Consider the following 12,767-nt stretch of genomic DNA (forward strand, 5'->3'; position numbering starts at 1 on the left):
GCTTTGGTCCATGGTATGGAGAGCTGCGCAACTCGCAGTTTGGCGTATATAGAAGGAATAGTTCAAGTGCCACATGGTAGCGAGAAACCATGATGATCCACTTGGTACTTCGGTTAGTCGTCGCCTATATAAGGATGTTAGTGAAAGAGATAGGACCAAGCGCAGAACAGAGATTACTACTGACTTATTATAGGTCTTCAGTGCCTGCAGTATCAGCAAAGGAGTATAATCATCTAGTGCGAGGGTGAAAACTAGAGAATACTAGATGAGATGTTAATTCCATGAATATCATAGCTAGTTCAGTAGGATATATATTGATCATGATTTAGAGACACGCGGAGCTTAAGCCCTACAAGTCAATCCTCACTCAATGTTAGACCCAAGAAAGACATATGAATTAGCATGTTCGTAATAATAAATGGGCAAAGAAATATCATACAACTGCAGTCATGTGATGCCACTCGGAATCTAATCTTCAGTATTTTGCAAGTGTGAAATCATTGGTCAACATCTCCGCCCTATCCTGCAGGGACTCCAAAAGTCAAAAGTGGGGAAGAGCCCTGTTTTGCTTCTCGGCGGCATTTGAGAACAGCTTAGGGTCGGGGGGAAGAATGACTCCCCAAAAACCACCTCTGAGACATCCATTGACTTTCCATCTCGATACCCATCTTGACATATACTATCTCTTATCTAGTGTATGCTTGATTTCTTTTATCAAAGTCAATCACCTTTAATGTCTCTTTTGTTGACTCTTCGTGACAGCCAAGAGACCGGCTACAGCCAAGACAGACTATCCAAGCCAACCAGCCCAACGATTCGCCCACGGATTGCCTCCATCTGCATCCGGGTCTAGACTGGCTCAACCCTGTCGGTCCTTCTTTCCCTCTCCCAATCCTGTCCTTCCGGGAAATCCTCTCGCGGACCCCGCCATGGGCGAGTCATCATGATAAGAACCTTCTCCGCGGGGTCTCTTCTGAATCTCCCCATGCATGCATGTCTTTGCGCCCTTTATAGATAGTCTGCTACTTCCCCTCACTTCTCCTCCCAGCGACACCACGCTTGGCTCATCATGCGCACTTCTTCGCAATCTTCTGGTCTCTGTCTGGCCTTGATGGCCATGTCTCTGGCCCTTCCAGCGTCGGCTGAGAAGGTGCTAGGTGCTTACATCTTTGCTCGGCATGGAGACCGCACTGCTAAGGTGCTGAAGAATACGGAGTTGACCGATCTGGGTTACCGTGAGGTCTATACCACTGGTACCTACTGGCGGAGCCGCTACATTGATTCGGACTCCTCTCTGCAGATCCAAAATATCAGTGAAGACATTGTCAAGCTGAGCCAGATCAGTGCCTCTACCCCGTCTGACGATGTGCTGCAGAATTCTGCCACAGGATTTTTGCAAGGAGTCTATCCGCCTGTCGGCTCGTCAGCCAACGAGACCTTGGCTGATGGAACAGTCGTCGACTCTCCCCTGGATGGGTACCAGCTGATCCCCTTGTCCGTGACCGACTCGGGATCAAACAGCGAGGACACCACCTGGCTGCAGAGTGCGACCAATTGTCAGAATGCGGAAGTCAGCAGCAACAACTACTACAGCTCGTCATTGTATAATTCACTTCTTAATTCTACCACCGATTTCTATCAATCGCTTTCGTCGCTATTGAACAGTACCTTCTCCGAGTCCTCAATGAGCTTCAAGAATGCTTACACCATATTTGACTATCTCAATGTCGGTTCCATTCACAATACCACCAATGTCCCAACAGCAGAGCAGCTCCACCAGGCCTTCCTGCTGGCTAACATTGAACAATACAACCTAGCTTACAACTCGTCTGAGCCCGTCCGTGCCGTAGCAGGTGCCATGCTGGCAGGTGATGTTCTTCAAGGCTTGAACAAAACGATCACGTCCAAGGGGAAAACCAAGCTGAATTTTCAGTTCGGCTCCTACGGCACGTTCCTCTCCTACTTTGGTCTGGCACAACTTCCTGCTGCGGACGTCAACTTCACTGGGATCCCCGACTATGCTTCATCTATGGCATGGGAACTGGTGACGAACTCAACCTCAAGTGAATTTCCTTCCACTTCCGACATCAGTGTGCGATTCGTCTTCCATAACGGTACACTCAATGAGTCAAAGAACGATAGCCCTACTGAGTATCCACTTTACGGCCGGTCAAGTGCCACCATCCCCTGGTCCGACTTTGAGCGTCTGAGCAGCGAGATTGCCGTCACATCGCAGTCGCAGTGGTGCCAAGTATGTGGTAACACCGATGGTCAATGTGCGTCTTACTCGACCAGCTCCAACACTACCTCTACTTCTACGCCTCAGCAGAAGTCAAGCAGCGGTATCTCCCGGCCGGTAGCGGGTGTTATCGGTGCAATGGTAACTTTGGCGGTCATTCTTGGTGCAGAAGCGCTCCTCCTTCTCGTGGGAGGATTCCGCATTACCAAGAAAGGCGCAGTTGCACAGAACGCAGCTGCCGACGAGGAAGACAAGACCTCTTAAGGGAGACTAAAAGCAGTGAGCATGTATTCTTGATGAGTTTGGATGAGTGATGATTTTATGATGGCTGGAGCATCGTGATTTCCAGTCTTTTTATGCTACTTTTCCACCAATAGCTGGCTTCGTATCGGGATCCTGGTCCGAGTTGTAATGAGCCTACATTAGCACTACAGTCGTTATGATATTCTACCAAGTTGACGCTGCCGTCTTTCCAATATTCTGCGCCGCACCAAATATTCTACGTAGCTACTTTCTCTTCCACCTCGGACTCTTTGTCAATAGCTGAACCGGTTCATTTCCGGTAACCACATTGTCAAAGTAGATTGCATCAAAAATTGGCTCGAGGCCTGGATGCGACGAACACCCTGAACCATGGATGGATGCACTTTTGGTTCCACCACGGGGGAGGCCCGCCATCGCGACACCTAAGCCGTTACATCATGACCTCGGCTGTTCTGGATACAATCGCAAAGTTTCTTCGACGACGAGACACTCGTCTCTCCTTACGACTACCACTCCAGACACATCTACAGTCAATCTCCATGAGGGACTACGGTGCGCTCTCCAGCCCGCGAACGCGACACCCGCAGCCAGCCTTACAGGCCCAGCATCTACTCGACCATGCAGGTCCTTATCCGCTTAACGATGGCCGCTCTGTTGGTCCTCACTGTGCTCTGGGTCGGATCGCAAGTGAGCGCAGTCCAGCAACAGCAGGAGGTTATCCCTGAAACAAATCCTTTGGAGGATGAATATCAATCTAGCAAACCTACGCAGTCTATACAGCCGGATATTGCAGACATCTCGCTCACGCCTTCAGCCACGCCCTTCCCATCAGTCGGTGGGAAGAAGCGTCCTTCGATAACGGACCTCCTCCCTTCGTACCAGAAGGATACTGCATCCCCTCAATGGGCCATCGACAATATGCTGGACACGACGCAAACACCGATTGACGGCGTCATTGTCGTCGGGCGACTCAAGTTCGAAAGACCTGACTGGCTCATCGATGAATTGCCTGAGTGAGCGCTCACCCCCCCTACACTTCATCCATTCCTTCTTGTATCACCACTGACAATTCCAGCTGGCGCCACGCAATCTACACGCGCGACGACCGGCGCCACCCCCTGAGCATCCCCAAAAACAAAGGCAAAGCCAGCACCGTCTATCTCCAATACATCATCGACCACTACCACCATCTGCCCGCGACCATTGTGTTCCTGCACAACCACCGCAAACCGGGTCACACCGAGTTCCGCGACTACGGGAACGTGGCAGCCGTTACTTTACTCCGACGCGAATTTGTGCAGAAGAACGGGTTCGCTAACCTCCGCTGTACTACTACCAGTAGTGCTGGGTCCAGTTCAAATGACGAGTGCGGGAACGTGATTCGACCGGTTTCCGATGCCAACGAGACTAGTGCGCAAGTCACAACGATTGAACAGGAGTATCCGGTCATCTGGAAGACGGTCTTCAATAGCACTGATGTGCCGGAGAAGATTGCGACGCCGTATTGTGGGCAGTTTGCGGTGTCGAGGGAGCAGGTGCACAAGCGGCCCAGGGAGGAGTATATGAGGTATCAGCAGTGGGTGATGGAGACGAAGTTGAAGGATGAGGAGATTGAGCAGGTGATGGGGTCATTGTGGCATGTTATTTTTGGGAGGGAGGCTGTATAGTAAGTCGAATTCATGTTTGTCACTGCTTGGGGTGATGTGTTTGCTGACTGGTGTTAGTTGTCCTGATACGGCCAAGTGTTTTGAAGATGTTTATGGGTTGTGATTTTTCAATGATGTAGATCCATAATGAACTATTGATACTAAATTAATATAGTCAGTTATGCTCACATTGAGAGTCAGCAGCAGCAGTGGTTGAAAGTAGGAGGTTTGTTGTAGAGTAAATCAAGGGGAGGGGAGCTACGCTATTAATACTACCGCCGCGCCGGCGCGACATGACGTGCGTGACCCACGCAAATTTCCAACTGCTTCAACTTCATCTCCGACTTCACCTCCGCACGCGCTCCCTCGCACCACGGACCCTACTTCGGGTCGTCACCTCCTACTTGAATTTAATGAATTGAATTAGCCCTCCCTATCAATTCAACAACTACCACCTATCCACCTACCTACACGGATCTCCCCAATCGCGCAGCTCAGCTGCCACTTATTACTACCACCAAACAACTACCACCCTCACACCCTCACACCTGCACGCCTCCGCGCGCTCTTGAACCAAAATGTCGACACACTACAACACCGAACCCACCGCCACCGCCTCCGCAACCCTGCACACAACCCTAGGACCCCTACACATCGCGCTCTTCGCCTCCCAAACGCCCCTAACATGCCGCAACTTCCTCCAACACATCCAAGACAACTACTACACAGGGACAATCTTCCACCGAATCATCCCCAACTTCATTCTCCAAGGCGGCGACCCAACCGGTACCGGCTCAGGCGGAACAAGCATCTACGAGGAACCCGAATTCGAATACGACCCGACAGCGCGCGATCCGAACGAGAAAGTAGTCCTGCGCGATGAACTGCACAGCCGGTTACGATTCAATCGGCGTGGATTGGTTGGGATGGCGAAAGCCGAGGACGGGAGCTACGGGAGTCAGTTCTTCATTACATTGGGGGATGCGAGTCGGGAGTTGAATGGGCAGTGTACGTTGTTTGGGAGGATCGAGGGAGATAGTATCTATAATGTGTTGAAGATTGCGGAGGGAGAGGTGGTCGAGGGGACCGAGCGGCCGGTTTATCCCATTAGGGTTACCGGGTGTGAGGTGGGGGAGTTGGGGCCGTTGGAGGGGAAGATTGTGAAGAGGGATTTGACGGCGAGAAGTTCTGCGACTGCTGCTGGGGCTGGGGGTGAAGCGAAGGGTGGGAAGAAGGCAGCGCAGGCGAAGAAGAAGGGAAAGGCGAAGGGAGGGAAGACGCTGCTCAGCTTTGGTGATGATGAGGGTGAAGAGGGTGAGGAGATGCCTGTCAGGCCGGCGAAACCGAAATATAATGCTGCACTGGTGACGGATAATACAGCTGGGAGCGGCGATGCGCCAGCAGAAAAGAAGAAGGAGAAGGTCAAGGCAAGGAAGACGTCACCCTCACCACCACCGCGCAAGCGCGCATCGCCCACCCCTCCACCCATTGACCGACCCAAGAGTCCCGACCCAGCGACGCAACTTCCTCTGCGCGATCCTGAGTCTCCCGAGCGCTCTCCCAGCCCAGAAGAACAGCCAGCACAAAAGTCCAAACTCGAGCGAACCAACGCGGAGATCGAATCCCTGAAAGCGTCCATGCGCCGCACCGTAACCACGGAGTCAGATACAGGACGCAAGAAGTCCGCCTTGGAAGCCATGATCCCTCAAACAGCCATCCGCGGCCGCAGACGCCCACCACCCGGATCCTCAGCAAGTACCAGCGCCAGCAACGGCATAACGGGCTTCTCTAGTACCAGCGACAACGCCGCACTGAAGATGTTCAACGCTTTCAAAGCGAAACTCGAAAACGCGGACACTGCCCCTACCACCACCACTACGACCAGCAAACAACCCCAACCCAAACCCCAAACAGAGAAGGAAGAAGACGAGGAAGACGAGGAATCCCAACTCTGCGATCTCCACTTCATCGTGAACTGCCAATCATGCAAATCCTGGTCTGACAACAACGCAGCCGGCACTGATGCCGCCGAAGGCAATGAAGACAACCAATTAGGCGACGACACAGACCAAGGCTGGTTAACGCACCAGCTCCGCTTCGGGAAAGATACGCTGGGCAAGGATCTGAAATGGAAGAAAGAGCATCCGGACGACGTGGATAGCTTAATGGTGATTGATCCGCGGGAGAAGGAGAAGGATATTGTTGCGTCCGGGTCCGGGTCTGGGAGGAAGAAGAGGGGGATGATGGAACGGGATCGTGAGAGGGATAGGAAGAGAGGGAGGGTGGGAGATTTGGAGTGGGAGAAGGGGAGGAAGTAACTTTTCACTCGTTGATATTGATCAATTGATGTGTAGCATACATACTATACTATATCCTATACTACTTCTACATATTATATCGGAATCAACCGAGAGGATAAACGTCAATACAACTCAAAACATACATCCACTCCTAATTAATCCACAACTACCGTCAGTAACAAGCCAGCAATGTAGACAGGACACACGAAATTCAACCCTAACCAGCGGGGAAAGCGAAGCAAGAAGGAGCAAGAGAGGAGAACCTAATGTCATTTTATTTTAATTCATACTAGGAACAAAACGTGCGCCGCTATCATTAGAATCGTGGTATGTGTAGAAGCATGCTTTCGTGTACGGGAGGGAAGAGGAATGTAAGATAAATGAAACCAGATGATTAGGCGAAGGGGAGTTGCGAAGGGGAATAGTGTGTTTGATAAGGGTATGTATGTATGATGATTGCTTTTTTGTCTTTTGTGAGGCCGTCAGTCAATTAAGAAAAGCGTGAATTTCAATCATCCAACCAATCCAATCAATCAGTCAACCGAACTGTGATGTGATGTCTTGATCTGTTGTTTGAAATCAGGCAGGAGAAGAGGGGAAAGAGACATCAAGGGATTGACGAGTTCAAGGGGAAGGGGTCTGTAGGTGGGTAGAGGAGAAGAAGGGCAAGGGTATGGGGAATATATGCAGCGATATACCTGATTATCAGATCAGCTCGATTAAAGAAAAAGGCAGCAAGACAAGGTATGTAAAGTTTAAGCTTTTATTCGTATTCGTAGTTCCAAGGTTGGCTCTTGATATTGCCTTCCGCAGACACACAGCCCCGTTAGTAATGTCATCAAGCAGAATGAAAATAATAAAAAAATCAAGCCTTCTTGCGCCGCTTCGCGCCGCCGCCATTGCCCTTACCTCCCTGAGAATCGTTAGTTTCGGACCCGCCATACTGCAAGCCATCATCCACCGTGTTGGCCGGGCTGGTGCTCTCGCTGTCTGGAAGTGCCTCGATGCGATTTGTCTCGTGGTTGATGGGGATTTGCGCATCCGCGCCGACTCCCGAGCTCATTGCGTTGGTTCCATAACCGCTGCCGTCATATCCGTTGTAGTACCCGGTCGTCGACTGCGGGTTGGCTCCGCTGAAGATATCACCCTCTGCTGGGATCTGGTCGAAATCGAACAGCTCGGTGGCATCCTTGATCACGCCGTCCTCGGGACCGGTCGTCGCCGTTGGGTCGGCTGATGTTGTGACCGGCACCGAGTGCGACGAGTCGCCGAAATCTAAGCTGTTTTTATTATGTTCCAGGTCTCCAATGTCCGTGAAGTAGTCGTTGGTGAAGATCTCATCAAGGTTTAGTGGGGGAGGGGGGACGCTGCCATCAGTGCCAATGCCAGGGATGGTGCCCGTAGGGCTCAAGGGTTGAAGCAGGTTGGTCAGGTTCTGCACGGAACGGTCTTGCTCCGCTTGCATCTTCACCAGGTTGTCGATCTCCGCGCGGGTATTGGCCAGCCGCCCCGAGTAATTGTGTGGCATCGGCGGTGGCGTCGGGGTCATCAGCGCGTTATTTTGAGACACCGGTGGGCTGGTGCCGCTGGAATTGCTCTCGTTGGCCATGAGACGGAGCATATCTGCACGCTGGTTGGGGGTGAGTGGCGAGTTTCCTCCGGATGTTTCGAGGGATGACAGCACATTAGGGAAGTCGGCGAACGTCGTTGGCATGCCGTTGCGTGCATTGGAACTCTGAATTACCGACATAATGTCCCGTTGTGGGAACTGTTGATTCGCTGGCACCGCCGTCTCCTTTTGCTGCGGGCTTGTGTCAAACACCTCCTCGACATGGCCGGGTTGCGACGCACTCGGCTGCCGGCCATGGCCACGTGGTTGTGAGCGGTCATAGGCGGCGGCAGCAGGGGACAATGTTGTCGCACGGCTCTGCCGGTCAGCCCCGGGGGGGGCTTTCAGCAAGAGGGGTTGCTTCTTCATTGACCGTTGTCCACCAGGGCTATTCAGATTGGATGCACCCAGGGTGCTCAGCGTATAATCGTCCCCCATGTCGACGACGTTACCTTGATCTTGGGAAATAGCTCCCGCGAACGAGTTCGCCAGATTCTGCGGTCCCTCCTGTCCTTGCAGACTGCGGTTGTAGACAGTTGCTAGGAAAGTGAGGATAGCATTTATCGAGTTCTCGTGCCGCGTATGCTGCTCCTGGAAATTGGCCGCCTGCGCGTACAGTTGCTCGTGCTCGCGCCGTAGTTTGCTGATGGTGTTGGAAATGATCTGTTGTTGCTGCCGAATAGCTTGCAATTCTCGATACACGCCTGCCAGTTGGTCTTTGGGCATGACATTGTTCGTGATGAGGGACAATTGGCGGTTGCGCGCACGATCATCTCGAGATCCAATGCCATCATCCCCGTAGTCGTCGTGGTCCTGGTCCTCCGCTTCCTCGGTCTTCACACGCACGTTTGCTTTCCCAGACTTGCTACCCTGGCCCGCCGTGTTCTTGGGCTTCTGAATCAACCATAGCAGGTCAGGATGCCCGCGCTTGAAGTAGGGGTTGGCGTATTCGCTCGGGCTCTTGTTCTTCCGCTCGCTAGCACGCATCGAATTGTCCGACAGCCCAACCTTCTTGTGAAAGCCGTACATGTTTAGCTGCCGAACGAAAGAGGCGTAGTTGTTGTGTTTGAACAGCTCCGGAATGAGGGTCTTCGCAAACTCATCTTCATCCATCACGATGAAAGAGTTTCCATCATCAGACCATCGGATAAGTTCAGTGTTCTTCGACTCGTCCAGAAAACTACACTGCAGTTAGTAATTGTTCATTCGTTCCTGTCAGTCGGTCGACCTACCTGCTCAGCTTTTGCACAAATGGAGGGATCTGCTTCCGCTTGGCCTGCGCCTCCCTCTTCGCAACCATCGCGCGCTTGTATAGGTCCTCCAGACTCTCCCCCCATCCCCCATTTTCTCCAGTCCCAGTACTATGATCGAACGGTGGGGTTTGTTCATATCCTCGACCGCGATTCACCAGTTGAGTTGGGGTTTGACGACGCGCAAGCTGCCCCGGAGCAGCAGCAGTAACGTTGGCCGCAGGCACGTCCGGGCTGGATGTGTAGGCAGCAGCGCTGTAGGGGTTGGAATCAGGGAAGGAGGGACTGGACACGTTCGAGGAGGTCTGACCCCATTGCAGAAACTGGTCGTTAGAGAGTTGGTTTCCGGGGTTCTGAGGGTAATTGGGTAATGGGCCCAGCTGAGGATGGACGATCGGGGATGTGCCAGGCGCAGGTCTCTTGCGGGTAATTCCTTGAGGACTCATCACAGGCGATAAAACCAACGGTCGGTAAAGAGCAAAGACGTTCTAAGGGGCGAGTAAAGTCGCGTATACGATGGCTTAGGGTCGTCCACTAGGAGGGAAGGAAGAATAACGGCGATTGGGCGAGAGACGAGAGAAGCACTTAGTCGGTCGGGTAAATGGCGGGGTGAGCGGAAGGCCTTAGTTGGCACGGGCAATCCGATTATGAGGAGGGGAACTTGTCATCAACGTCGTGATTCTTAGAGACGTCCAGGGCGATAGCACTCAGAAGGATGAAGAGCGCTCAGCAGCGGAGAGAGCGTGGGACTGCAGGCGCAAGTGTCAATGGCGGAGACGCGACGGCGCCGCCGCAGACGCTAGGCGTAGTAGCAAGAATCGAATGTAAGGCGGGCGTCAGGCAATCTGCGAAGACGGCAATTCTATGCCGGACCGAAAATATGCGTCTGAATGCGATGCAGTCGCTGACTCCGAATTACTTGAGCGAAACGAGGCTGGCGATGGAGATTCGACAGAGCCTATTTAACACGGGAAGGCTCTGGGGCCGAAGGTGGGTTGAGAGATACAACCGAGCCGGCGCAACAAAGGCAGGCACAAAGCGCAGAAGAAACAAAGCCTTCCACCACGGGAGGTGAAGAAGAATGAGCGCGACGGAGAACGGGATGAAGCGATGGAGTTGGATCTGAGGGGGCTCAGGACAGGCAACGGCGTCTGGTCACCGCCAGCAAACTCGGGAACTTGAGATGCTTGGCGGGCGGTGATGATCTCAAACCTCGGCGGTGAGTCGTGATTGGCCAATGGCTGACTCAGCGTACGGCACGTGGACGAGGGCGTCTCAGTCGCGATTCGCAGTTTTCCGTTGTTATTCACTCTAGTATCCCTCCTGGGCGTCAAAGACTTTGTTCTCACTTACGGGCAGCAATCATTGTCAACGGCAACCATCGCTGCTGACCACGCTACTGTTATGACTTCTACTAAGTACTTGCTAGTGAGGTTGGCTCCCTTCGGGACGGCAAGCTCCCCACTGCCCCATTGTCCAATCACCACCCGCTAATCTTTGCGGCATCGACTTGGCCCATTTCTTCGGACGGTCTGATCCAAAACCTGTTTTCCTTCCAGAGGTTTCACGATGCTTCTATCGATTTCTGACGCTTCAAATTTTTCCCTAGCCAAACATCTGGGGGCTGCAGAAAGCCAAGCACAGATGTACAGGATGAAAGCAATCAAAGACTTCACCATCAAGAGAATCAGTCTATTCCACCAGCTGGTCACCAGTTAACTGCCGGAAGCGTTTCAGTATTCTCTGCCACAGGTCTGGCTGATCCTCCGTAAACCGCTCGATCTTCTGCAGGGCAGCCAAGTCTTCCTCCATATGATGGCGCTTGGTTGTACCGTCCAACACCGTAGTGTGTCCCAGTCCTAGAACAAGACAGTAAAGTGCTGCAGCTGGCGAGATATCTGCTTCGTGGGCAAGCAGCTGAACAGCATCCGAGCGAATTAATCCTGGATTTGCCGATAGCGTCCAGAAGCTCTGGTAAATGATTTGGTTCTCCCGGCAAAAGGCCCTCAAGGGAACATCGTATTGCGTGTCGGCATAGAATCGGTTCTGAACCACAGCAGGCTTTACCCTTGCTTGGCCAAACAGCTCCTTCAAGATGGACAGAGTCGTGTTGGATATACCCAGGCTACGGATCTGGTGAGGAACATAGCTCTCAACCGCGGACCAAGCCTCCAATGTCTGAGACATCGTCGGCAGCGGTGAATGCAGAATGAGCATGTCAATGTATGCGTCGTTCACACTATCTGCCGTGCCTAGCGGCCGGAAATTATGCAGCGACGACTTGATAGACGCATGGACCTGATCAGTCACCGAGGCCTTGGGGTCATACGGCATATTATCCGGACTCTGGCCATTGACGGACGTGAATTTGGTTTGGACCTGACATGAATTAGCAACAGGCAGACACGAAATGCAATGGAGAATTTCTAATTTTGGGTTTTGCTGTGGATTGACCACTGACATGAAGATCTTCTCGTCGGACGTAGCCATCCTGGAGGGTCCTGCGTATGCCTTCCCCGACCAAGTCCTCGCGATAATGTTTGGGTTGGGCAGCAGTGTCCACGGCGCGGAAACCAGCCCCGAGCGCCTGGTGTACCAAATCGGCGGTCTGGTCTTTCTTCCAAGCGGTACCGTAAATTAATGTGGGAATGATGGCGGGAGGTGCGTTTTGCACGGGACGGAGGACGTGACTCTCCCAGGAGAGTTTGGTCATTGCAGCGCGAGCCATAGTGAGGTCGATCAATTCAATGGATTGAATGATATGCAGGGTTGTAGCCGAGATGCCTTGTCATGATGCCTGCGGATGAGCGGCTGCAGGAAGAAAGTAGCGGTTAACTCTGATCGGGTCATCCAAAGTGCGAGCACCTGACTTCATGATGACCTAACTCCTGGGACCTACTGTGCTGATATCGACAAGATTTTGCAGACATAGGTATCTGGGAGTGTGTATGAAGCGGTGGCCTGCAGCAAAGATTGACTAGTGGTAACAGCTTTGTTCCGGTCCCTCACATTCGCACACAGGCAGCATCATTATCCGAGCTTTAAGTGGCAGATGCAGGTGTGATGTTTCTATAACCTGTGCAGGAACTAAATATAGCGGGGAGGCAGTGCATCCATCATCCGATGCTAGAACTTCACCCGCGGGTGGAGAAGGAATAGCTTGTACTGTGTACCTGGGCTTTCCCCAAATTTGAGCATTGAACCATTTCATTCGAGACAAATTTCCATGCAGTGTCATGCCAGCTGATGGATAACTCCGGCAGATGAGTTCCTTGTTGGTTCCAGAAGAGCCCCGAGTGACAGTGTCACAGATGACATCATACCTTTATCCCATACTTGACTGCAGTAGAAACCTCCCCTTGACTCTATGCAAAAACAGCACTACACCAGCAGCCCCCAACAACATTCCATGTAACCCCGGGAATCATTCCGATCAATCAATCAACCCACTCCACAACT

The 12,767-nt window shown here is 52.4% G+C and overlaps 5 protein-coding genes across 5 annotated transcripts; 3 read left to right on the forward strand and 2 right to left on the reverse strand.

Annotated features, from left to right (window-relative positions):
• The first annotated feature begins 997 nt into the window (after nt 1–997).
• On the forward strand, nt 998–2,706 carry BO83DRAFT_378668 (histidine acid phosphatase). The gene has a single exon (XM_025531314.1). The coding sequence runs from the start codon at nt 1,070–1,072 to the stop codon at nt 2,501–2,503; it is 1,434 nt and encodes a 477-aa protein (XP_025387861.1). The 5' UTR covers nt 998–1,069; the 3' UTR covers nt 2,504–2,706.
• Nucleotides 2,707–3,121: 415 nt separating this feature from the next.
• BO83DRAFT_408439 (DUF3431 domain-containing protein) lies at nt 3,122–4,273 on the forward strand (the record flags this gene model as incomplete). Its single annotated transcript, XM_025534042.1, has 3 exons — nt 3,122–3,516; nt 3,579–4,169; nt 4,228–4,273. The coding sequence occupies 3 exons, from the start codon at nt 3,122–3,124 to the stop codon at nt 4,271–4,273; spliced, it is 1,032 nt and encodes a 343-aa protein (XP_025387862.1).
• Nucleotides 4,274–4,498: 225 nt separating this feature from the next.
• On the forward strand, nt 4,499–6,467 carry cwc27 (putative peptidyl-prolyl cis-trans isomerase; the record flags this gene model as incomplete). The annotated part of the gene is made up of 1 exon (XM_025534758.1): nt 4,499–6,467. The coding sequence occupies exon 1, from the start codon at nt 4,728–4,730 to the stop codon at nt 6,465–6,467; it is 1,740 nt and encodes a 579-aa protein (XP_025387863.1). The 5' UTR covers nt 4,499–4,727.
• An 847-nt stretch (nt 6,468–7,314) lies between these two features.
• Nucleotides 7,315–9,754, reverse strand: BO83DRAFT_389042 (heat shock factor family protein; the record flags this gene model as incomplete). The annotated part of the gene is made up of 2 exons (XM_025532782.1): nt 7,315–9,238; nt 9,291–9,754. The coding sequence occupies 2 exons, from the start codon at nt 9,752–9,754 to the stop codon at nt 7,315–7,317; spliced, it is 2,388 nt and encodes a 795-aa protein (XP_025387864.1).
• A 1,162-nt stretch (nt 9,755–10,916) lies between these two features.
• BO83DRAFT_378670 (putative aldo-keto reductase (AKR)) lies at nt 10,917–12,348 on the reverse strand. The gene is made up of 2 exons (XM_025531315.1): nt 11,770–12,348; nt 10,917–11,687 (listed from the first exon to the last, which is right to left on the reverse strand). Exons 1-2 carry the CDS (start codon nt 12,034–12,036, stop codon nt 11,001–11,003), a joined length of 954 nt encoding a protein of 317 aa, XP_025387865.1. The 5' UTR covers nt 12,037–12,348; the 3' UTR covers nt 10,917–11,000.
• Between the last annotated feature and the right edge of the window lie 419 nt (nt 12,349–12,767).

This window comes from Aspergillus eucalypticola, assembly GCF_003184535.1.
Source record: "Aspergillus eucalypticola CBS 122712 chromosome Unknown BO83scaffold_13, whole genome shotgun sequence".
NCBI lineage: Eukaryota > Fungi > Ascomycota > Eurotiomycetes > Eurotiales > Aspergillaceae > Aspergillus > Aspergillus eucalypticola.